At 56.7% G+C, this 25,598-nt stretch overlaps 1 protein-coding gene across 1 annotated transcript; it reads left to right on the top strand.

The window, feature by feature from the left end:
* Positions 1–564: 564 nt before the first annotated feature.
* Positions 565–25,135, top strand: ONECUT3 (one cut homeobox 3). The gene is made up of 2 exons (XM_033002635.2): positions 565–1,638; positions 22,805–25,135. The coding sequence occupies exons 1-2, from the start codon at positions 609–611 to the stop codon at positions 23,095–23,097; spliced, it is 1,323 nt and encodes a 440-aa protein (XP_032858526.2). The 5' UTR covers positions 565–608; the 3' UTR covers positions 23,098–25,135.
* The last annotated feature ends 463 nt before the right edge of the window (positions 25,136–25,598 follow it).

Genomic DNA, 25,598 nt, shown 5'->3' with positions numbered 1-25,598 from the left:
GGTCACTCGGTGCGGGGGGGTCACCCCGGCGGGGCTTGGGGGTGCGGTGCGGCCCCGCCGTGTGCCGGGAGCTGCCGGCTCCGCTCCGCGCTGCCCCCGCTTCTGTGTGGGTCTGTGTCCCCCCCCCCGCCCCGCATATCGGAAAGGGGGGGGGGGGGGGGGGGGGGCGGCGCGGCTCGGTTCGGCGGGGGGGGGGGCGGGGGGGCGGGGCGGGGCGGCGCTGACGTCACGCCGCGGCCCAGAGCGAGGCTGCCGGGAGCCGGCGGCCGAGGCGCGCCGCAGCCGCCCCGAGCGCACGCACCGCCCCGCTCCGCGCCCCGCGCCCCGCTCCGCGCCCGGCCGCGGGCCCCGCGCCGCAGCGCACCGAGGCGGGCTGGGGCGGGCGGGCGCGGCGCATCATGCTGGCCTGAGCGCGGGGCGAGGGAGATCGATCCCCCGAGCGCGGAGTCTGAATTAATCCGGGCAGCCGGCGCGGGGAGCGGGGGGGGGGGGGGGAGGCGGCGGTGGAGGAGGAGGAGGAGGAGGAGGCGGCGGCGGCGGCGGCGGGGGGGTGGGGGAGGAAGGCAGCGAGCGAGCGGGCGAGGCAGCGGCAGAGCCCGGCGGCCACCATGGAGCTGGCGATGGAGAACCTGGGCAGCCTGCACGGCGTCCCGCACTCGCAGCCCGCCGAGCTGCTGAGCCCGGCGCACGGGCGGCAGGGCTCGCACCGCAACCTGGTGCCGCACGGCCGGCCCGCCATGGTCTCTGGCATGGCCTCCATCCTGGAGGGGGGCGACTACCGCGCCGAGCACAGCCTGGCCGCCCCGCTGCACCCCGCCATGAGCATGTCCTGCGAGTCGCCCTCCGGCATGAGCCTGAGCAGCACCTACACCACGCTGACCCCCCTCCAGCACCTGCCGCCCATCTCCACCGTCTCGGAGAAGTTCCACCACCCGCACCACCACCACCACCACCACCACCCGCACCAGCGCCTGGCCGGCAACGTGAGCGGCAGCTTCACCCTCATGCGCGACGAGCGGAGCCTGGCCTCCATGGGCAACCTCTACAGCCACTACCCCAAGGACATGCCGGCCATGGGGCAGCCCCTCTCGCCGCTGCCCAACGGGCTGGGCAGCCTGCACAACGCCCAGCAGCCGCTGGCCCCTTACGGCCCCGGAGGCCACTTGCCCAACGAGAAGATGCTCTCGCCCAACGGCTTCGACTCGCACGCCGCGATGCTGTCCCGGGGCGAGGAGCACCTGGCGCGGGGGCTGGCGGCTCCCAGCTCGGCCATGATGCCGCCGCTCAACGGGATGCACCCCCACGGTCACCCGCACGCCCAGCCCGGCGGTTCCCTCCTGGGCGAGCGGGAGCGCCAGGCCTCGGCCACCGGCTCCCAGCCCGGCGGCTCCGGGCAGGTGGAGGAGATCAACACCAAGGAGGTGGCTCAGCGGATCACGGCCGAGCTGAAGCGCTACAGCATCCCGCAGGCGATCTTCGCGCAGAGGATCTTGTGCCGCTCCCAGGGGACCCTCTCGGATCTGCTGCGGAACCCCAAGCCCTGGAGTAAGCTCAAGTCGGGCCGGGAGACTTTCCGGAGGATGTGGAAATGGTTGCAGGAGCCGGAATTTCAGAGGATGTCGGCGCTCAGGCTGGCAGGTAAGGCACGCCACGGTCTGCTGCCACGGCCGCCTGCCCCACACCTCTGGGCGGGTGGGTGAGGGGTGCTGCGAGCACGCGTGGGGACCCCTCGCTCGCGAGGTGCCATCGCTCGCTGGGGCTGGGCCGGGTGTTATCGAGACGATTTGGAGCCTTTAGAAGAAAGGGGACGAAAAATATATTTAAGTCGAATTCTATTTAAGGAGAAACCCTCCTCCCCGGGCCTGCTCCTGCCAGCGGGAAATGAGGGATCCCGGGTGGCGGGAGCCGGGAGCTTCCCGGCTGTCCCCGCCGCCCGTTCGGCTGCCTGCATCCCCGGCGATGATTACCCGCTCCGTCCCGCCCGCCGAACCGGCTCCTGGTCCCCCGGAGAGCCGCCGGCAGCCCTCGGCCCACGCTCCCTGCCGCCCGTGGGTGCGGGCTGAGCTGCGGCCCCGGGGCCGCTCGTGGAGCTCCTCCGCGCTCTGTTTGGCAGCGTCGCCCGGTCCCGGAGCCGCGTTTCGGGGGGAAGCTCCGGTCCGTGCCCCCGCTGCCCCACCGTTCCCCGCCGGGAGCCCGGGCTGTGGGGCCGGGGGAGGCGAACGGCGCCGGGGCTGCGCTCCGGTCCCTCCGGGGCACCGGCTGCCCTCGGGGAGAAAGAGCGACACCCCCCCCCCTCCCCCCCGTGCCCCCGGTTCCCGGCCTGGGTGGGGGACCGGCCGCTGTCCCGCAGCACCGCGGGTGCGGAGCGGAGCGCGGAGGCAGCGCCGTTCCCTGTGGCCGCCTCCGGCGGGGCTTGTTCGGCCTCAGGCCGGCGCCGGGCCGAAGGTTTGCTGGAGAAACGCGTTTTTTTCTGCGCGGCCGCGCTGGGGCTGCGGGCGGGGGACGCGGTTCCGCGCTGCGCGGAGCCGCCGCGGGAGAAAGGGCCGAGGGCTGGCAGAGGGCTCCGCGCCCAGGGGGGACGTGCCCGGCCCGACCCGCCATCCCTCGGCCCCCGGAGCCGCTCCGGCCCTTCCTTCCCCCTCCTTGGCTCCGCGGGGCCAAGCTGTGGTGGCCGTGGGATAAAACCCACGCATGTTTTGTTTTTTGTTTTTTTTTTTTTTTTAAAGAAATCCAAGCTCCCCGTGGGGCCGACAGAGTGGGGCCCGCCGGGCGCTCGGCACGGCGAGGAACCCACCGTTATTTATGGAGGAGAGCAGCGTTCATATGTATTTAGTGTAATTCAGTTGCTCTTTAATTAGGGCAGGGTAGTGGCATCTTTTAGTTCCAGTCGATGCCCTATTGAAAAGCAGTTAATAGAATGCAAATTGTTCCTGGCTTTACAAGGTTCTGGTAAATAAAGATTTAAACACTGCCGCGATCGGCCGTTTAATGCCCCCGTTGTTCGGGCTAATTGAGCAGCGGGAGGCTGGTTTCTGACTCGCCAAAATTTGAAATAATAACCATGGTTGTAGATGATAAAAATGCGGCCCCGGCTAGGGGAGGTCCCTGCCCGCCGACCCTGCTCGGGCTCTATCCCCGCTGCGATCCCGCGACGTCGGGGGAGGTTTATTCTCCCCAAAATGTTTTTTACTCCCCAGCACCGAGTTTCCCTGGATCCTAGGGGTGCTTTGGAGGCATTATTTACGAAAATTAACCCCCCAAATTTCCTGGCGACAGGGCTTAAATCTTTGCTTTCTGCGAAGACAGGACAAAACCCAACAAAACAAACCCACCACCGCGCCATGAACTCGTCCGCGTTAAACCCCGGCTCCCCACGCGGGACCGGGCCGCGGCCGCCCCACGCCGCCCCGAGCTGCCCGTGGCGGGGGATCGGCCGGGCCCTGGCCCTGGGTGGGGGGAGACGCCCCGATCTCCCCGCGGCCTCCCCCAGCCCGGCCGCTTTGTTCCCGGACCCGCTGCCGCCCCTCCGGGACCCGCTTTCGTTTCACTTCTCCTGCCGTTTCGTCCACCCGGGCCACTGCGTGGGGCAGGTTTAAGGCCCGCGGGCTCAGCTCCGGCCCGGCTGCCCCGAGAAGAGCGTTTCTACGAGAGGGGGTCGCGCCGGGGGGGCCGTGCCCAGCCTCCCCCATCGATGCAGGTGAATCCCCCCAGGCCGACCCACGCGGGGCCGCCGGTCGAGTCTGCTCGTCCTTTCAGGCCGCCCCGGACTGGGGGGACTGGAGGGGCCGAGAGGGCTGCGATCCCCCCCGGCAAGCAGGGAAGGGACCCCTTCCCCGTCTGGGCAGCGATCGGCTTCCCCCCCTCCCAGTGCAAGCGAAAAAAACGAGTGTTAGACGCGGGGCACGGCCGGGGCGAGAGCTGGTCCTGGTCTTAGTATTATTCCTACTCCTTGTCCTTGTCCCGGTCCCGGTCCCGGTCCCGGTCCCGGTCCAGGTCCTAGTCCCGGTCCCGCCCGGCTGCAGGAGTCCAGCTGATGGATTAGTCCGAGGCAGTAAATCGCGGATCAATAAACACGCCCGGGCCCCTATAAATGGCAATTGCTGCTTTTCTCCTCTTTCCACTCCAGTTCTCCCTCCCGCCGCCCCGTCCGCAGATGAACCATTAATTATTCAGCCGGGACACGGGGGGGGGGGGGGGGGGGGGGGGGGGCTGCTGCTCCCTCCCGCCCCGGGCTCCCTCCGGCTCCGCTCGCCCCGCGGGGCTCCGCAAAATAGGGGGGTCCCACGGGGAAACATCTGGGCAGCAGCTGGCGTGGCCCTGCCCGGCCCCGCGGGCCATCTATCTCTGCGATCCGCTGTCACGACCCCCCTCTCGCTCCCGAGCCAGCTCTACAAACTTCGTGACACACACCCCCCCCCCCCGCCTCACCCCAAGTCCTGCGAGGGCCCGGGGGGTGGCGAGGAGCTCTCACCGTGGCACCTTTGGGGGCCCATGCACGGCTGAGTGGGGGTCCGAGCCCCCACTCATGATCCCTCCACCTGCCATCCCAGACCCTCCGTGTCCTGGGGATGAAAAAGGCATCGGCTTCGTTCTCGTGGGATCGTGTGGGAAGCGGGTGCGCTCCTGCGCTCTCATCCCCGCGTGTCCACGGAGGGCGGTGGGTACTTTTCCAGCACACGTGTCCCTGAGTGCTCTCCCACCATGCGTGTCTGTGGGTGCGCTCCCATCCTGTCAGAGCCCTCGCCAGTGGAACCCCCCTCCCCGCCATTGTTTTATTCTGACACTCAGGACTAGGAAATTCGCTCGTGATTATTTCTTGTGAGCGCGACAATATCGTTGTGCCCTTGCCACGCCACGGCGGCTCCCCGCTCTCTGCCTTCATTCGTCCTTAACTCGAATGAGTGCTCGGCTGATTCATCCTCCCGTGTTTTTCCCTGAGACGCGTGTCTGTGCACGAAATTCACCCGCTTGCGTGAAGCATTTGGGCCGCGGGTGGGGTGTTTCCCGGCACCCGGCATATGCTGTTTCTGCCCCAAAGTGTTGCCCGTGGCGTGCTGCCCGTGGGAGCTGGCAGCCGGGGCGCCTGGGCAGCACTTCCCGAGCGCCTTCGTTTCCTTATTCTGCTTTCACATTTTATTTTCCCTTTCCCTCATCCATCTTTATTTTCTTTTTCTTCTAGCCTTTCCCTCCTTCCCATTTTTCGTTCTCTTTCTTTCTTTTTTCTTCTTTTATTTTTTCTTCTTTTATTTTTTCTTCTTCTTTTCGTTTTATTGTCACCTTTCCTTTCCTTTCCTTTCCTTTCCTTTCCTTTCCTTTCCTTTCCTTTCCTTTCCTTTCCTTTCCTTTCCTTTCCTTTCCTTTCCTTTCCTTTCCTTTCCTTTCCTTTCCTTTCCTTTCCTTTCCTTTCCTTTCCTTTCCTTTCCTTTCCTTTCCTTTCCTTTCCTTTCCTTTCCTTTCCTTTCCTTTCCTTTCCTTTCCTTTCCTTTCCTTTCCTTTCCTTTCCTTTCCTTTCCTTTCCTTTCCTTTCCTTTCCTTTCCTTTCCTTTCCTTTCCTTTCCTTTCCTTTCCTTTCCTTTCCTTTCCTTTCCTTTCCTTTCCTTTCCTTCCTTTCCTTATTTCTTTTTCTCTTTTCTTTTCTTTTCTTTTCTTTTCTTTTCTTTTCTTTTCTTTTCTTTTCTTTTCTTTTCTTTTCTTTTCTTTTCTTTTCTTTTCTTTTCTTTTCTTTTCTTTTCTTTTCTTTTCTTTTCTTTTCTTTTCTTTTCTTTTCTTTTCTTTTCTTTTCTTTTCTTTTCTTTTCTTTTCTTTTCTTTTCTTTTCTTTTCTTTTCTTTTCTTTTCTTTTCTTTTCTTTTCTTTTCTTTTCTTTTCTTTTCTTTTCTTTTCTTTTCTGTCTTTTTTCCTTTCCCTTCCCTCTCCTCCCAGAGCTCTCTCCCCCGAGGAAATCTCCACCGCAGCACAAACCGTTGTTATTCAAAAAAATCGCCCAACCACCCCGAAACTGCGAGCACGATCGCAGGGTGCTGCGAGGCCAAGGCAAATGCTCGAGAGCTCTGGCAACGCCAATAATTAATGCCGATAATTAATACTGCAGACTAATACACGAAATTGCCAGAATCAGGGACAAGATTGCGCCGCGTAAAAACTCGGGATTTTTTTTTGTTGTTGTTTTTGTTTGTTCGTTGTTTGGGTTATTTTTTGTGGCTTTTTTTGTTTTGTTTTGTCGTTGTTTTTTCACGAGTTTTGTTTCAATTTCAGCCTCTTTCAAACGACTTTGGCCCAACGACGGCTCCTCCCCGCCGGCGGCCACCGGGCACGGGCGGCGGTTCCGGCCCGGGAGAGCGGCGGAAAATCGCGGGCTGTTTCGCTGCTTTCGATCCGCGCGTGTCCGCGGGGCGACGGGGAAAACGCGCCGCGGTGGAGCTTTGTGGGATAGGGAGCTAATTATTTCGCCGCCGTAAAATGCGGGAAAACGAGAGTTTGGGGCTGCAGGCGCCCAGCGCCTGCCCCCGCGGCACGGGAGAGATACCCACTCAGGAAAATACAAAGAAAGAAAGCGAGAAAGGAAAGACACCCGTTTTCCCCGTTGGAAAAAAAAAAAAAGAAAAGAAAAGAAAAAAAGGTTATTTTCCCCTACATTTTAATTTGTCTTAAGCTATTATTATTTTCTTATATATATATTTAGCACGTTAATAACAGGCAACTTCCTCTGCCAGCGCGGGGCCGCCCGCCCGGAGCAGCCACCGCCGGCGCGGCCAGCTCCGCGGGGGCGGCCGCTCCGCGCTCTGCTGCGCGCCCCGCACCGCTCCGCGCCCCGCTCCGCTCCATCCCGCTCCGCTCCGCGCCCCGCTCCGCCCCGCTCCGCGCTGCCGCCCTTATCAGCGCGGCGGGGCCGCCTCGCTCCTCCCGCGGCTATTTTTCTGTTTGCTCCTAATCTGCGCGTCAAAAGGGGCCAATAAACCTCCCGTCGGTTAAATATTAAATCGTGTTCCCCTCCCCAGGAGGAAATAACCTCCCCTCTCCACGGGGCGGCAGCTCCAGGTCAAACCCACCCGTGTCCGTGGCATCCTGCTCCCCCAAACACTGCACCCCAACCCCCCCCCCGGGGCTCCACTCATCGAGGGACCCCCTGACCCCAAAGCACAGCCAGAGTCAGGAGCCAAACCCGGGGCCTTTCTTGCCATCTCCTCATTTTTTGGTTGCACATTTTGAGTGGGGTTTTGTTGTTTGTTGGGTTTTGTTTTTTGGTGGTGTTTTTGTCTTTTTTTTTTTTTTTTTTTTTCTGGGTGTACAACATGGGGGTGATATTTTCTTCTCTGTCCTGTCAATCGCCACTGAAACCATAAGGGAGAGATAACAGAGAAGAGAAAACTCTCAGAGTGACCTTTGAATCAATTTGAAAAACCTCATTTAACTGATAAGTCTTGAAAGGCCCAGAACTAATTTGAAAATACATCTATTAAAATCTCATTGCTGCTGCCTGGGAGCTGCTGGGAAGGGTGTGCGAGGCGACTTCCTGGGGTCGGGGGGGAGCCGGGAAAGCAGGTTTAAGACCTGGTCAACAAAGAGATTGCAGAGCCACCTGCAAAATGATGGGGCTTAAACCAGGAGAGAAAATAAGAATATTAAAAGAAAATCAGTCTGTCTTCCCCAGCTGGTGGGGAAAGGGGAGATTTACAGCATTTTCCTGCCATAACCAGGCGCAGAGTCTGGGATCGCAGACAGAATATTGGATTTTTTTTTTTTTTTTTTTTTTTTTTCTTCTCCAGAAAACAAATCCAATATTTTCTCATTCTGTTCAGATGCGGTTGCAGGGCCGGGGAGCCTGCACCTCTGGGAGGGGGCAGCCGTCCCCCCCAGAGCAGCCGTGGCGGAGGCTCTGCCTCTGCTCCCATCGCTGGGTTTTTTGCAGCTTCCTCGGTGGCACGGAGTGAACGCCAAAATCGGGGACAAACGCGGGGTCTTGCCAAAGCGGAGGAAGGGAAGGGGTGGTGGAGGCAGGAGAAGACCAGCGGCAGGGCCCAGGCGCCTGTTTTCCTGCCCCGGGAAGGTCCCACCCTGCCCTGGGCACAGCACCTCGCCTCCCCCAGCGCCCCCGCAGCATCCCTGGGTGTAGAGGGACCAGAAATCCCCTACAGAAAACTCCCGGGCACACGGGTCTCCTCATGTGAAGCCTTTGCAGAGCTCCTGGCAGGGTGGTGATGACCAAGAAGAAAAAAAAAAAAAAAAAAAAAAGAGGAAAAATTAAAAAAAAAAACACCAGAGCCTGGCTCAAAAGGGCTGGGGCTTTGCCGCTTGGTGGGGATTTGGAGACCCAAGCTGTCCTTCTGCTCCAGACCTGGGGGTGCAGTTTGGGACACCGCTGCCTTCGAACGGGCTGCATTTCCCACGGGAATTGTTGCTTCCCTGGCTGCGGCAGAAACCGGACCCGTCACCTCCCAGCCCAGCCCCTTGTTGGCTGCAGTGGAAGAGTTTTCCCCCTTGCTGCCTGATTCCCTGAGCTTTCTTGGAAAGGTTTGGGCAGAGGGACCCTGGCACCCTGAGTATGGACGGAGGCATTAGGCAGCTTTCATCTGCTCTCACCCCACATCCACGCACCCATGCGGCTCTGCCCCAGCTCCCTTTTTGGAGCTGAGCTGAGCTGCATGAATCTAGTGGCGTCCCATCAACCCGGGATGTATCTGATCAACCCGGGATGTGATCTCAGCCATCGCCCTACTCCTGAACAAAACCAACAGCAGCACAGAGGGGCTGCGGTCAGCCCCTGGCTTTGAAAATTAGCCAAAAAAGGGAAGTTGGAGCCAAAAAAATTTCTCCTCCAGTCCATCCATCCTCAGGCAAAAGCAATGCTGGGTGGGTGCAACAGGAGCGATGCAGGTATGTGCTGGGGCAGAGAGGGGCTGGTGAGCAGCAGGTTTTGGCAGCCGAGTGCATTTATTACTGGCTCCATGCAGGACTGTGGCCATCGAGTGGCAATATTTTGCTGATTAAATGGAAATTCAAAAATCTCATTAATACCTCAGATAATACAGAGCATCTCCAGCAAGCTTTAAACCAAGGCAGGGTTGGACAGGCAAAAGAGATGATGGATTTTTAAAACACTTGGGGTTGTTACAAATTGGAAAACAAAAAGGTAACCTGGATTCTCTGGTGCTGGGAGGAGGGGCCAGATCATTTAAACAATAAAGACCCAATATTAAAATCAAGACACATTTGCATGGACATGGGTAGGATTTCAAGAATGACCTTAATAGCTCTATATTTAACATATATATTCCGTGAGGGATATGCGCCGTTGCTCTAAGTACTGGTGGTTTCTGCAGTGCAAGGCGAGGAGGTCCAGAAATTTTTTAAAAGGGATTCAGTGGGGTTCAAGGTCTTGCACAGGTGGTGAAGTTAAGACGTGGAGAAGGAAATGCTGTGCCAGAGCAAAAGTGGGGCCGGAGGTGCTGCAAGGCGAGAGGAGGTGCACCCACGTACACCCACATACACCCACAACGGGTGGGATGTGGGCAGAGGTGGTGGGCTGAGATGGGCAGGGCTGCAGCAAGGATGCTCATATTCCCCAGGCTCATCCCACTGCGGGCACCGAGTTTTTGCTCCCTCGTTAGGGATCAGTCATGGTCCTTTCCTTCGCCTTCTCACCCCCGGGGTTTTGCCTCCAAGCTCTGCACCGCAGGACCTTGTCACTCCAACTAAACCCTGCCCTGGTTTTCTCCATGCAGGAGGACTCGGTGTCACCGTGAGCTGAGTTTGGGGAGCTGGGGGGTGGAATTTGCTGCCCGGCCTCTAACCTGGGCAACGGCAGCCGCCACCGCCGCCGCCCTGTGTTGGACAATGTCCCCCTTGGGAGACCTGGATGCGCTGTCCTGCCTTGGTTCTGTATCTCTGTGCTTGTCTCTCTTCTTTTTCTGTTCCTAAACCCGAGGTATAGACATCACCAAGCAGGAATGACCCCTTTGGGGTTCAGGAAACCTCATCACCTCTGGCAGGCTAGGGGTGGCTTGTCACTGCCCGGCTTGGGAGAAGGAGCTAGAAAATCCCTGTGCGTGAGCCTGCCGAGGGGAAAGCAGGGGCTGGCTATCGGACAGCACTCACTGGGACTGGCTGTAATCTCCTTGCTTGCAGAGCAGCAAGGAAAACCCCGTCATTTTGACAAAAAAAAATCTGAAGGAAAAGCAAATTGCAGCTTTTTCTGCTGATGATGGCATGGGCAGCGATAACCAACCCAGCTCTGCTGAGCCCAGCTCTCAGCAAGGGGAGGCAGCAAGAGGAGCAGGGGGCTGCTGGTCTCCCACCCGGGTCAGAGGAGGACTGAGGTCTCCTGCTGTTGGTATGAATCCAGAGAGTTCTAAATATTGGGGGCTGGTGGGCTTGGGGTGTGCTGGGAGGGCTCTGCAGGGCACAGCCAGGAGCACGACGCATCAGATTTGGCGGTCAGGGACCCTATAAAAACCCAAAGTGGACCAAAATCTTCAGAAAGCTGCGAAGGTGATGGTGTCCCCAAGGACCCCCCACAGCCATGCCTGGCACGGGGAGGACACAGCCTGGGGGAGCAAGGCTGGCTCTGGCCGCTGGGACATGTCCTGACACTTCATCTCCCCTCCCCACACCAAATGCCACCTCACAGCTGAAGGGCCACAGATTGTGACTTGGCTGTGGGTTGACAGGTTGAGCATCTGCAAAGCCCTCTGTGCCTCAGTTTCCCCACATGTAAGAGTGGGGATGACAGTGCTTTTACAGAGTGTATGAAGACACCAGTGCCGGGTTATTAAAGCCGAGGAACTCAGTGATGCCACGTAAAAGGCCAAACCTTTACGCTGGAAGATGAGCTCCAGAGAGTGATGCCCCTTTGTGGGAGTCACGTTACCTGCGGCCGATAAAGAGCAGGTAATGAGCAAACTCTCTCCATTAGGGATAAAATTGCAAATGTATTGGGAGCTGCTGACGGGTGATGGTATCAGGAGCTGACAGAGATATCAACAGCTCTGCTCTGCCGCCGGCAAAGGCTGCTCCCACTACAGAGCATCAGAGCCCCTGGCGCTCTGTGCCTGTCGTGGGGCCGGGGAGCGCAGCAATGACACCGGTGCCTGCAAGCAGCATCCCACCCTTTGCAATTTCTCCAGAGATTTGGCCCTACTCTTTATTTTTTCCCATTTTCTGACAGTCCATTTTTTGCCCTGGATTTGGCATCCCCCACAGATGAATTACAACCTGGGATGGGGGATGGATCTCCGTTGAGTTTTGCTCAGTGGTTGCTCGGTGAATGGACCAGCTTCTGGACCAGTTTGGCTCAAATGTGATGATCAAAAAAATTATGAGGTCGATGCCGTGGTGGTTTGTGCTTCCAGAGCCCCCCCAGGATGGGGGGGATCCCTTCCCCATCTGCCACTCACCTTGCAGGTGGTGAGGAGGAGGAGGGAGGGTGGGATGGTGGCACCGCACTGCGGGGCTTTGGAGTCACTCAGAGGAACCCCAGGCTTTAACAAGAGTCCTCTGGAAATGGATCTGTGGATCAATACCTGCCTTTAGTTCTCTTTTAGGGGCCAAACTTCAGGATTTTGATAACATTTCTCATGCGGAAGGCAGTGAACCCCTGACATGGTATTCCCAGGGGAAGCTCCCGTATGCAGGGCTCCTGCCAGACCCCCCCAAAGCCACTCACCTGCCTGCCCACACACACAGGCAGCCAGAATGGGACCACGCTTGATTTAGGGCATTTAATTTGCTTTCTGTTGCGTGTTTATAGTGAGGTGGGTGCTTGTACATGTGTCTGCATTGCAGCTGGTTTCAGTGTGGCAGAAATGGGGTGAATGGTAGTGAGTCAAAGACGTGGCAAAGGGTACGGGTATCACTGGATGCTTTGCACGGCAAGATAAAAAAATAAACTGAAAAATAAGTCGTGCAAATCAGGGCATTTATTCAAAAGAATGTTGATTTCAAACCCACTTGCTTTTCTCAGAGAAAAATTTGAAAGAATCTCCCCAAAACTGAAACAGCCTTTTCCACCCTAAATTGATGATTCCCAGCTATTCCTCTGCCTTCAACACCTCCAAGAAAAACCCAAATAATTTATTTGTTTCGACTTTTGGCACCATCACAAGGCAGTTGCCCCACTGGCGGGTGCACGGGGGTGGAGGAGGATCAGCACGAGAAGATGCTGCTTAATCAATACAGGCAGAGCAGGGATCTTCAGCCCCAAGGGTGCCATTACAGCACTGTCACCTCCCCTGGAAAAGGGACCTCAGGGAGACATTTGGTGAATCGGGGGGCTCAGCCTTCCTCTCAGCATCCTGCTCGGGAGCTTTTCTAGTGGTATTTATGGAGGGTTTATACTTTCTCTGGGTGATGACTTCATTCCAGCCGGCTCCTCTCACCCATCACTCTGATGCTCCTGAAGGTGCCGGAGCCCAGCTGGGGTACCTGGGGGGTGCTGGCGGCAGGAGGGGGCAGCCCTCTGGGCAGTGTCATTGTCACCTGACAGAGACACCCACCTTGGCTGTCTCCTGTTCGGCAAAAATGGGAGAAACCAGGCAGGAAGGGAAAGGGGGACGGGAACATGGGGAAAACAAAGGGGCTGCTGGGCATTGGGCTTGGACAGATCTGTGACACCTGGCTGGGATCCCCTCACTCCTCTCTTTTCTGTCCCTTTTCTCTTTCTTCTCTTTGTTTTATTTTTTTGTTTTCTTTTTTCCTTTTTTTTTTTTCTTTCCATTTTTTCCCTTTCTTTTTCTTTTTCCTTTTTTATTTTTTCCCTTTTTCTTTCTTCTTTCCTCCTTCTTTTTCTTCTTTTATTCTCCTTTCCCTTTTCCTCCTTCTCCTCCTCCTTCTTTCTCTTTTCTCTTTTTTTTTTTTTTTTTTCCCCCCTTTCCTCCCTTTCTCTCCTCCTTTCCTTCTTGTCCCATTTTGCCCCCCATAGCCCCTTTCCCAGCCAACAATGAAATCTGGCTAAGAGAAACCATTCCCTTTAACCAATCCCCCAAACACCCCAGACATGCCATTACATTTCACTCTCCCACATTTGGGGAGAAAAGCCATGAGGACGGGCAGCTCCCACCCAGGGAACAACACAGGGACTAACCCAGCTCCACTGGGACTAATCCCCCGCTTCCGCAGACCCTTCCCCTACTCCTCCCTCCCTGCAAACCTGCCCATGAGCTCCCCGCCGGTCACGTAGCCATCAAACTGATGTGCCAGCAATATCCAACACGCAGTTAAAGCCACTCGTGGGAGTTTCAATAAAATCGACCGGGCAGAATCAATGGGCTGCACCGGCCCCAGCCCCATCCCCACACCGAGGGAGGGCAGGAAAAATACCCAGGGCTGTGAAATGGGGGCGGTGGGAGGCGGGGAGCTGATTACAAATCTATCCCATACTTGCCGTGATTAATTGCTGCTTTACCAAAAGGAACAGCTCTGTGTGGGGGTCATTTTTAAAGGTAATGTTGTGGGGGAAGTTTCTCTGCTGTATTTAGATGGGAAGAAGCAAAAGCCCTTTTCCTGCAGGAGTTTCCCTCCTGGCAGGACAGGGTGGGAGAAGGGCGGGGAGCAGGACACAGGGAACAGCAGCAGCAGACACAGCCCGGGGCTGGTCGTTCACCCCCTCCCCAAAAGCGATGAGGGAGTTGGGAAGGGCCCCCCCCAAGCCGCTCAGGAGCATCCCTGGCTGCTTTGCAGTCACGGGGAGATGCTGAATCCCAGCCAGCCGGGATTGCTGGTGTCCTGGCACCGGGAGCCCGCTGAAGAGCATCTCCTGGCCCGGTTCCCAGCCAAGGAATCACTTGGCGCTCAATCGCCCAGTGGGGTCCAGGTTTCTGGCGGCTCCTCACCCTAAAACCCCTCCCAGGCGCTGCTGCCCGCGCCCAGGCAGCCCCTTCATCCCACGCCAGCCGTGAAGGCGTCCAGCCGGGCTCTGCATCCTCTCCCGGTGCTCGGGGGTCTCGGTCCTTGCCCTGCCATCCCTGGAGGTGCCCGGCTCGAATTAAAACATCATCCATCGTTACAGCGGCAGCGTGTAATCCCTGGCAGATCAGTGCAATTACTGCGGGAAATACCTTGGGAGCTGAACTAATAACGCCAGAGCGGTGTATTAAGAGTCAGTGGCTTAGCGCAGGCCGCAGCCACGCCAGCCCCACGCGTGTGGGGGGACGGGCTGAGCCGCCCCGGGGGGGGGGGGGGGGCAGCGGGTTCCTGGGGGCCGTGTGGTCGGGGCGGGGGCGATGGGCTGTGGGGCAGCCGTGGGGTTGTTCGTGGGGCAGCAATGGGGCGGTGACGGGGTGGTGATGGGGCAGAGTGTGGGGTAGCAATGGGGCAGCGATGGGGCAGTTCTTGCGCAGTGACGGGACACTACAGGGGGTGACAAGGGGGCAGCCGTGGGGCCGGTGAAGGTTCCCTGTCCCGCAGCCAGCCCGGGCCGTGCCTTTCTAGCAGAACCTAGGCTGCCTGGCCCCGTCGGCGTCGTGTCCCCCCCCCCGGAACGCGGGTGGACTGCTCCGTCCCGGCGCACCCCGTGTGTTCGCGGCGGCTGGAAGGGCCCATCGCGCTGAGCAGAGGGGTTGGGGTGTGTCTCGGGAAGGGTCCATCTCCCTCCTGGAGGGGGGGCGGCCGCAACGCGCCATTGGGCAGCGGCGGGGGGGGGGGGGGGCGGGGCGAGCTGTACCACCGCCATCGCCCCCGGGGGGGGGGTGTGGTGGAAATGCACCCATCCATCCGCAGGGGGGCGCCAGCGCGGCAGAGACGGCCCATCGCGTCGGGGCGGGGGAGTAGAAAACACACGGGTGGGACAAACCATTCCCCGCCGTGCGGGGGCCCCGGGCGGCACCACCGCACCAAGATGGCGGCGGGGCGGATGGGCCTTGTCCCCTCAGTGCGCCGTGGCCAGCCCGGGCACATGCCACCAGCGCTGGCTCCTGCCTTCAGACCGGCTTTGCGCCCAGTATGAACAGCCGGGAGCTGGGTTGTGCCTGGAGCCAGGCTGAGGTCGGGCTGGAAACCGCCTTGAGAGCGCCCGGGCGGTGGGGAGCGGGGCCTGGAAGCAGCAAAGGGCGCAAAGCTGGGAGCTCCCTTCCGCGATGCGCTGCTGGAGCTGAGGGATAACCTGAGAGCGCCCGGTATCCCTGCTCACGCCCTCCCACCTGCCTTCAGAGGGGCCCAAACCCTGGCGAAGCAAACCTCAGAAGTCCCAACCTGGGGGATTACAGACTCGCCTGTTTTTCACTGCACTGCAGAGGAGGAAGGCTAGCAGCCGTCTGAGAACTGACTTGGCAAAACCCTACAGGAGCTTCCCATCTCACACCTGATAAATCTACCTGAAATCAGATTTAATCAGGAAATGCAGGAAACCATTGTTTTTGTTTTTGTTTTTTTTTTTTCCCCCACTGCTTTCCCCCTCTCTCCAGCAAATGTTCCTCAGCTGATAACGGTTCTGGGCCCTCTTTGGACACCACCTCTCCACCGAGAGCTGCTCGGAAACAACATGTGCTCTGATGAAATACGCTTCATTGATTGCTGAATTTGTTTATCATCCATGCTCAGAGAGCCAGATCTGGGAGCTGCTGAAGGCAGAGGGAGTTTGGCAGGAGAAGCCCGACAGGAACGGGTTGATGAGAGTCACTTAGCAGTAGCCGGTGCCAATGCTGAGTGGAGATCCTTGCTGCTCCTTTCCTGCGTGAAGGAGCAAGGGCAGAGATGGACTGCACAGGACCCACAGCTGCGTGGGTCACAGGGATGTCATTTGCCCCAGATTCTCAGGGCTGGCTCCTTGTCCAGTGTTACTTGGTTCTCCCTGTCATTGTGGCACGAATCAAACCCCAAACTCCTTTTTTCCTCCTGCATTCTGCAGCTCGGGGCTCTTGTGCCAACACTGAGCACAAGCATGTGTCACTGACTCCAAGAAAAACTTATTTCAGGGGTTAGAGGGTTTTCAGCCGTCTTCCCCCCACCATCCCCATGTCCTCTTTCTCTCCCAGGAGGCGACAACTTCCCCTGCTGCTGCCATCCCTCGCGGCACTGCTGGCTTCTGCCCGCCACGCTGCCTGACTCCAGCACTTCATTAGCACCAATTTGCTCTCGTCACACTAAGTGGCAATGACTCGGGAGAAGAGTAAGGAGAATGGAGCAGCCGGGAGGATTCCCAGGACACCTCTGCCTGGCCCTGCCTCACACCAGGCAGCTGGTCCGGTCCCAGGCTGTGCTGGCAGCATGAGCACTGTGTAGCTCATGATGGCAGTGGTCTCCACTGGGACAATAAGAAGCAGCCGACCCTGGTCCAAAAAAAGGCCTAGAAAGGGAAGAAATGGGACAAACGGGGGGAGTGACTTTGCCAGCAGGCATGATGGCAGAACCAAGGGTTGAGCCTGGTTCACCAGGGTGCTGGGGAGAACAGAGTGGGGCACCAGGTCTCCCTTTACAAAAGTCTCCAGAAAAGCGAGTAAAAAATCAAACCTCTGCAGAAAGGAAATGCTTTTAACAACAAACCCACATTTTTAAGTCATCTGAAACTGTTGGTTTCTGTGTCCATGAAAGGGGACTGATGCAGCTGGCTCAGCCCACTGCTGTCTCTGGTGGGGCCAGTAGCAGCTTACCTGGAAAGGACAAGAATTAAAATAGGGCAAATGTGGAGGAATGGAGCCAAGCACACCTGCAGCCACCACAGCTTCTTTGTGTCCCTTCACCCGCCCTCGGACCCGGCAAAATCATCTGCTTCAGTGCTGGAAAAGCTGAAAATGCCACGCCATGAAAAACCAGACAAAGCTTGAGAAGTGCAGGAGAAGCAAAACGAGGTGTCCCCCGGGGCTGGTGTCACCGCTCGGCTGCACGTTTGGGTGGCTCTGCTGGTCTCAGCTGAACCCACTCTCAGGAGGGACTGTTGTCACCCGAGCGGAGGACCGAGGACTTGTGTTTTCATTTCCAGTCGCTGCCCTCCACCTGCCAAGCTGCGCTGCTCTGGAAGCCCCCGGGCTGTTGGGGAATGGGCTGGGGAGGTCGGTGCCGGTTGTTGGTGATGCCTCGCAGCCCTGCATGTGTCGATCAGAGCTGCTCGCTGGAACGAGTCACCAAAACCCTTTGCAGAGGGAGGAAAATGCACCCAGCAACGCAGAGGCGAGTGCTTTGTCTCATCTCATCTCCTCATTTGCTGCATTCAGAGGAAGATTTAATTTGCTGGGCTCGGGGAAGCGGCTCACCCTGCAGCACGCCGGCTGCATACCAATGACCAGGGGCTCTCCCTGGACCTTGGGACTCATCCTCCAGCAGCTCCCAGGGACACCAGCGGGGAAGCCTGTCCCCACACAGGCAGGGCCACGTGGCACAGGGACGCACATGGCGCCGGGAGCTCTGGCTGGACCGTGTCACTCTGACCCAGCAGGACTGTGAGGCTGCAGCTCTGCAGACATGTCGCAGCTCCAAACTGCATCTCTCAGGCTCTGGATGGCCTCTGATGCACGGTTTGCCAAACCTTTTGGGTTTCTAGAGTGGGTCAGTTTTTACTACAGTGATTCAAAGCTGTCAGATGCTGCAGGACCACAGCAGTCAAAATCCTCACAGGTTTTGGAGCCCAGAAGTTGTTTTTTTTCATTCGTGCTGCTGAAGTCAGGGGAATTGCAGGGTTGCAGTGTTGAAAGGTGGCATTTGCAGGGATGTGCAGCACAGAGCAGGCTCTGCCCTGGCAGTTGCGTGGTTGACACTGCATCCCCTTTGCATGTGTGTTTGCTAGTTTCTGGAATCAAATGGGGTTTCCAAAAAAAAAAAAAATCCAAGGCAAAAAGAAAGTTAGGTTTTGAATTTTGAGTATGAGTACTCTTTCTTTCTGCATTGTACACTGCTGACTCTCCTATCAGCACTGAGTATTCCCAGGTAGAGAAGGCCCAAATTTCTACTAGAGAAGCCTATCTGTCTATCTGTAACAAATTTCTTTAGGCTCTTTTCCTACAATGTAAAGAAAAGTCAAACAAACCTCTTGCAGTTACTAAGTTGCCCCAGCACTGAGCATCCGAGCTGGCCCAGCTGTGGACCAAAGGATTTCTGTTCTGCAGATGAAGCACCCTGCTCTCTGGTCCAGACTCTGCTCCAGCTTTGGGGGAGCTGATGCCATGAGGTTAAGTCAACTCAGGATCAGACACTGCTCTGCTGTGGGAGTTGCTGGGCTCATCCCAGTTTGCTCAGAGCTTCAGCTCTCAAAATGTGTATCAGGGCAGGGTCTGAACCAGTAACATCCATTGCACAACCTTACACCCATCCCTCCTTTCTCTGTGAAAGAGGTTGAGATCCCTCTGCCCCTTCAAGGAGAGGGGGAAACTGAGGCAGCCCAGGGATGAGACCCATCTCGAAGGCACGGAGAGAAACCTGCTTTGCTCTGGCCGTTTCCCACCCAGTGCCCACCAGTGAAAGAGCCCATCCCACCTCTACACCAAAGAAACCTGTCCCCACCCAGCTGACCACGGCCAGGTACCCCCTCTCCCTCCCTTCCTCCACATCCCTTTGAGCCCCTAAATGCTCCTTGGTCCCCTTGCACTGCTGTGCGTGGATTTGACAGGGAGAAAAACAGAAAAGCTGGTGTTTTGTTTGGGTTTTGTTTTTTTTGTTTTTTTTTTCCACTAACCTTGCTTACAGCCAGCATGCTGGCTCTGAAAGCCCCTGGCTGTCTTTTGTGATTTCAACAAATCACCAGCACTTAAGCAAAGTGGGCAGAAAATTACAGGTTGTATTGCAAGTGAATGGAGAGGGAGAGCACACTGGGGCTGAGAAAACAGAGGTTTGCGGGTATAATAGAGAAACCAGTGTCTGGCAGGCTGTGGAAGCCTGCAAAGCCATCAGGTATTAGTTAAATGCTTCTCAGAGTTCATGCTGCGAGGCATAATCGCAGCTTCTGAACAGCAGCCATTTGATTGTCTCTATTATGTCCCTTTAGAAATGATTTGGGAGATATTTTGCTTTGAGCTGTCAAGGTTAAGTCAAGGAAAACGCGCTCCCTCTGACATAAGTCTCCAGGGAGGCAGAAACCCTCAGCAGAAATCCTCTGGGGGAAGCAGGCAGAATGCCTCTGCTTTCAGAGGTCTTTCCTCTGGACGGGCTGTGGGTTGTGTGCCCGGTGTCTGGGAGAAGGGGGCTCTCTACGGTCCCCCTGTCCCACTGCATCTGGCATTCCCTCCTTGCCGCTCCTGCACTTGTTGGCTGGTTTCACCCAAGCCTGGCTGAGCTGCGGAGGTCTCGGAGGCGTTGTGAAATGAGCTGGGGAGAGATGGAGAGGGGAGAGAAAGACCTCCGTTGGGGGTGAGCTCAACCCCTTCCTGGCCGTCTGAGCGTTCCCCCTGGCCACGGGGGACTCCGGTCCTTCTCGCCCGCTGTTGGTGCTGGTACATCCAGGGTCTCCTGTGCCCCAGGAGGAGCGAGGAGCAGGACAAGCCAGGGAATAAACCTCGTGCTTTGAGCATTTGCTGGGGAGATAATGCAGAGGCAGGGGTGGAAGTGCCCTGGAGCACGTCCCCATCCCCACAGGCTGTGCCCAGGCTCAGAGACCCCAGAGGAACGTGACTGAAGAACAGCATTAAGCCAAGGGTGAGTTATTTGGAGCTTGGGACTTGGGAAAAGAGGGATTTTGAAGCACGGAGAAAAACCCTCACCCTGTGCTGACCTGGGTGGGAGTCAGAGCTGTGCCTGTGACTGCCCCCCGTCCCTGGCTCCCACCACCTGCGGGGATACAGGGACAGCCACCTCCAGCCTGCCTGGGAAAGCAGCGCCTGGGGAATGTGAAATAGGAAAAAGATCCTCCGCTGGGGGTTTGATGGCCACCGTAAATAGATCTGACCAGCGTCACTATTGATTTCTGTTGTGCGGAGCTGTAATTAGATTGAACTGGGGAAGAGGGGTATTGGGCTGTGTCAGCAGAAAAAGAAATTAATAAATAAACTAACGAGCACAGGAAATGTGGGATCCGTCCGCCACCAGCATCGCAGGCCAAAAATAACAGGGGTGTCAAGGGGTGCGGGGCAGGGTGTCACCTCTCTAAGCAATACTCGGCACCGATTTAAATGCTGGGTCACAGTTTTTCCAGCAAGACCCTGATGGTTAGCGTTTGCCTCGGAGCTTTGAGTTATTAATGGGCAACTGGTTTGTAATAATTACTCCTAAAAATTGCACGGGGGGGGTGGGAACGTGAGCTTGAAAACCTGAAACGCTGGGTCTCAGGCTGGCTGCCAGCACCGTGGGTGGGAATGGGTGCCAGCAGGCAGGAGAGCAAGAGAACAACGTGGATCCTAGTGGCTTTGCTGGGGTTACAGCTGGGTCGGCACATCGCCCCCCGTGCCCCGTGGGGGTATGGATGTATTTACACATGCCCACACGTGTCTGCGTGTTCCTGGTAGAGAGGTGGAGTATAAGTGACATCCCTGCCGAGCGAAACCCGTGCTCACAAGGTGTGTGCGAGGTGCCCACCGTCGACACGAGGTCCCACCCGCACCGCCGGCACGGGGCCGGAGCCGGGCATGCCGGGGGGACGCCGGGAGGGTGCGCGGGGGGCGGGCGAGGGGTCCGGCAGGGCGAAGACGCGCTGCTCCGAGTGTGCACGTATGGTGGTGGGAGGGGGCTTTTTCTGTTTGTTGTTTGGTTTGGGGGGAGTTTGGGGGGGGTCTTTTTGTTTTTGTTGTTTTTTATTTTTTTAAAATTAATGTCTGGAAAAAAGTCAAATTTTCTATAAAGGCTTTTTTTTGTTTGTTCTTTTTGCAAGCATCTGATGGTCATAGGGTAGGTTTTCACTAAACCATTCTCTGCTGGCTGTTTCAGTAAGGTGCCTCTGGGACGGGGTCCCTCCAGCATCACCAGTCCCTTGTCCCTAAGGTTGGTGGTTTGCAGCCAAACCTGCCTGGGGGGGGGAGAAGGGGAGGGAAAGGCTCACCACTAACCGTGTTTACCAGGGACGGCTGATTTTGGCTGAGTGTGGTTGCTTGTGCCAAGCTTGGTGCCTCCTGTCCCCAGCCCCAGCGGGAGCAGAACTGATGGCTCCCACCCCCTTGCACGGGGATGGGGCAAGGACCAAGCCAGCAACTGGGGAAACAAGGCTAAATTTGTTGGATAAATTATCTGCTTTACTGAGCTCTAGATTTTCCCAGCTTTGGGTGGAAGGGGTGGATATCATCCTTCTCTCTTAGTACAAGGTGATGTAAAGAGGACTCATAGTGCAGGCCAGCTGAAGAAAAAAAAAGAGGAAGACCTTGCTTATTCTATAGTGAGGAAGAAGTGACTTCCATCACCGTTACTCCTAGGATACGCTGCTGCCTACCCTTTTACTCAGCCTGGCTGTGGAGGTGCCTTTGTATAGCAGGCAGGTGGTTAGCCTGAGGGGAATTCTTGTCCCCTTGCCACCAAAGTGGCTTTCAGCCTTGGCCTCTGGGCTCTCCAAGGTGTGTGCAGCAGGTCAGAGAGGCTCCTGGAAGTGCCTGAGAGAAGCAAGTTGAAATCTGTCATCCAGCATCGTTCTGACAGCGAATGTCTTGAAGGACCTATGCCCTCCCTACAAAATCCTTTGGAAGATTGACCCAAGAAACCCCAAAGGCTGAAAACTGCTGCTGTTTGGGGCAAGAGTGGGGCTTTCCTCAGAATGTCTTCAGCCCACAGTTTCCTGACTCTTTTCTGAGCTTCCCGGGAAGAAACGCTGTGTCCCCATCCTCGGAGGGCCAGACCTATGCCCTGACTTGCTCATGGGCATCTTGTGCTCCCGCAGTGCCCACACATACCTGGCCAAGTCCTGACTCAGTGAAGTCTCTGAGCACCCTGGTCTAACCTTGACAGCTTTGAGGTCATCCCTGCTTTGAGTAGGAACTGGACTAGCAACCTCCACCAACCTCAGTTATTAGATAATTTTCTAGAAAAACGTTGTAGCAAAGGGCTCCTTTTCTCACCCCTTCTACCACCAGTGGGCTTAATATTGCTGCAGTCAAAATTCATATATTTACCAAAAGGTGTGTACTCACCTCCCTCCCTCCCTTGCATGAAGCCTGGCAGTGTCAGGTTCCTGGCTCGCAGCAGCCCATCCCTGTGTGACAACACCTCTGTCCTGACCTACCAGAGGAGGCTTTTCATTTGGTGCTGGCTCAACTTGACACGTGTACCAAAGGGTCCAGTAGCGAAGGCACACAGAGGAAACTGAATTTCCTAGAGTTTCGGGTGGCCCAATCTTTTCTCCAGCTCCTTCCCAGAGCAGGTGGAACCACAAACGGGCCTTCCAGGCTGTCTGCCATGGGGCATCATGGCTGCAGACCGGCCTTTTCAGAACATCCCTGGCCCTGGCTCTTCTCTGTGTTTTGGAAGTGGCAGCTGGATGTGATGGCCAAGAGACACCAGTTCCCTGAGTCCTCCAGTGAGATCCACAGAGGTGATGAGGAGGCGAGGGAGACCACGGCAGAGTGCAGCAAGGGAGGGAGGCTGATGGATGACCCCCCAAAATTTAGGGATGGAGCAGATCCCAATAGCCAGGCTGTGGGAGCAGGGTCATCACGAGAGTTTCTTCAGTCTCTAGACCCAGGGTCAGCTGGAGATGCTGAGACTTGGGCTTTTCCTGGGTATCTGAAGAGGTGATGGGCTTCACCCAGGCTTTTCTCGTACTGATGTCGTAAGAAGCTGTTGTCCCATCTCAGCAGACACTCGGGAGGCACAGAGAGGAAGAGGAAGGAGGTAGCCTAGGGTGTGGTGGGCAACAAGCCAGCAGATTTACTGGAGGGAAGGGCCTGTTTTTTGGGAGGCAGCCAGGCAACCTGCAAGTGGGCCAGGGTGGTGAGCACCAATTAATGGCCCTATTCTCTCTTTTGAACACCTAGCTTGCAAACGCAAAGAGCAAGAGCAGCAGAAAGACAGGAGCCTGCAGCCCAAGAAGCAGCGGCTGGTCTTCACAGACCTCCAGCGCCGCACCCTGATCGCCATCTTCAAGGAGAACAAGCGCCCATCCAAGGAGATGCAGATGACCATCTCGCAGCAGCTGGGCCTGGAGCTCAACACCGTCAGCAACTTCTTCATGAATGCCCGCCGGCGGTGTATGAACCGCTGGCAGGAGGAGCCAGGCACCAACCCCGGAGTCCCCTCTTCTTCTACAAGCACTTTCTCCAAAGCATGATGTCCCCCAGCCCTCCCTGCCCCTCCCCGGACATCCTCCTCATGACAAAGCCAACCCCAGACTCACACTCATGCCCCGAGCCGACCGGCGTGGGTGCTTTTGGATGCTGCGGGTCCATCCAAATCCTCAGCTGGGTGTCACCCCTGGCCGTGGGCCTTGTGCCACATCCTGCTGCCACGTCCTCCCAGCTCGTGGAGAGGGGAGAAGGTTTGCAACCAGGTCAGCTCTGTCCCCAGGAGGGCTCGGAGGAAACCCCTGTGGAGCGAGGGATGATGTGGGATGGAGGGAGAGGGTGAGGTGCTGTTTGGAAGCATCCCTGGTCCAGGGGGACCACAGAACCTTGTCTTCATGTGCCCACCAGGGTTTATGGGGAGAGGGGCACACCCTGACCCCGATTTCCCCCCCAACCTCCATCTCTGCCACAGCCACCCTTATGGATCCCACAGTGGAGGGGTAAAGGTGGGGGAGATCCAAGAGTTGGAGTCATGGGGATGGCACAAACCCCACTGAACCAGGGCCAAACCCCCCATGGTTCAAAGGGGGGATGAGCAGGGAAAATGCTCCCTGCGTGCCCGGAGGGTGACTGGGCTCCTGCCAGGTCTCTGGCTGCTGAAACTTTTTCCCCCACTGAGGTGCAGCGGGGGTCCCCAAGGCAGCCAGACCCTCTCTGCCATTGACACACGGGCGTTTCTCTCCCTTGAAGGTTTTGAAAACCTGGTCGAGGTCATTCCTATAGTCCCAGTCTCCTCCACGGGCATCTTCCTCCGACCCCCCCCCCCCCCCAACCCTGGACACCCCCAAGAGCACCCAAACCCCGCAGCCCCCCCACGCACACACGAACCCTGACCCACGAGAGCACCCGTGCCCGGATACCTCCCAGAGAAACTCCATGGCAAAGGAGACGCCTCGCCGTGGCCGCCTGCCCCCGTGCACCCGAGCATCCCCCAGCGCCAGGGCCCGAGGGGGACCGCGGCTGCACCGCGTCGCCTGGCGCCCAAGCAGGTCAAAGAAGCACATTTTAGCTACAGAAATCGGGTATTTAAAAATAATAATTGTTTGAAAGGAGACGGGAGGAGAGACTTGGAGCGAAGGATCTGATCTTTCCTGGTGACTGGCTCCACCATTCACCACTGGATTTCTGGTTCACTTTTCGGTTGAGGAATGGACACAGACAAAGCAGATTTGTTGGCTTTGTGTCTCACCCCATCCACCCCTTGACACACACTATTGCCCCCTCCCGTAACCCCTCTTCATCTCTGTTACCAAAGAAATTACAAAACCAAAAACCCAACACCAAAAAAATTCCCTCCTGGGAACTAACATCGGTGTACGGTGGGAAAAGAAAAATCTGAGGGATCTGGTGGTGAAATCCAGCCCTGGGTGTGAGAAGGGGGGAAAACTCCCCAACCAGATCGAAAGGGAAAAAAACAACCCAAAAATGAATAACAACAGAAACCACAACCAAACAAGCTCAACACAAAGACCGGCAACTTACCAAAAAGACGCCAGATTTTTTTTTTTTGTGCCAATTAACAACCTGCCTTAAAACGCGAATTTCTGGAGCAATGGTACTAGCTTCAAAATGATCATTTCCTCCGAGCTCTCGATGGTGACTTGTGCCATATAAAAAAGCAATCACGAGGCCAAACCCTTGCAATCAACCCTCATCCCAGCCGCCCCGCGGGCTCCTTGCCAGCCTGGGGTGTCTTCAGGAGGAGCAGGAGGTGCCACCGAGGACAGGGAAGGGCTGGGAGAGGCTTGGGGTCGGAGGGGGAGGCAAGGTCCCCTCCTTCCCCCACCACTTGGGGAAAAAAAAAAAATTCCTCCAAAACCAACCATCAACCAAAAAAAAAAAAAAGGGACACTATTGAATTTATGCGGGTAAAATAGTACCATCTGTGTTCTAGCGCTATGGTTTCTTCGATTCACTTTACTTTGAGAGCGATCTGTTGTGTAACAGGAAGGCACCTTGTTGAAAAGAAGGAAAAAAGGAAAAAAAAAAAAAAAAGTGTATGTGTTCACCAAAAAAACCCAAAAAAGCACCCCAAAAAAAAAAAAAAAAAAAAAGAGGAAAGAAAGGACAAAAGAATGAAAGAGAGAAAGAAAGAAAAAAACCCCTGCACACGAAGCCCTGACCGGCCGTGGTCACCGGCGGGGTTAGAGGACGTCTTTAACCAAAGAGCTCCTGGGGTAGGTGGGCGGTGGAGGGGTTGGGGGTGTCAGACTGGACACGGTCACACCAAACTAAACCAAATTATTGCTGTAAAGAGAGGGAGGGAGGGAGGGAGGGATGGAGAGAGGGAAGGAGCGGGAAGGGGCAGGTGCCGCAGCGTATTTTGCCAACCACAACCCAAAAACTAACGGCAAAGCGAATCTCATCCCCCCAGGACCCTGCTCCCCGCCACTGATTTTTTCCCCTAACGTTGTTTCTTCTTGTCTTGTTGTGACGTGGTGACGATGGTGGTGGATTCCTAAACCCCATCGAGTAGTATTCAAGGGCT

This window comes from Tyto alba, unplaced genomic scaffold (assembly GCF_018691265.1).
Source record: "Tyto alba isolate M040663 unplaced genomic scaffold, T.alba_DEE_v4.0 Super-Scaffold_20000042, whole genome shotgun sequence".
In the NCBI taxonomy this organism is placed as follows: Eukaryota; Metazoa; Chordata; class Aves; order Strigiformes; family Tytonidae; genus Tyto; species Tyto alba.
This window is presented reverse-complemented; position numbering and strand designations above follow the sequence as displayed.

Excerpts from the sequence above, each read along its gene's own strand:
- ONECUT3 (XM_033002635.2), top strand. The coding sequence starts at position 609 with ATGGAGCTGGCGATGGAGAACCTGGGCAGCCTGCACGGCGTCCCGCAC. Across the intron at positions 1,639-22,804 it reads GTCGGCGCTCAGGCTGGCAG|CTTGCAAACGCAAAGAGCAA; the intron begins GTAAGGCACGCC and ends TTGAACACCTAG.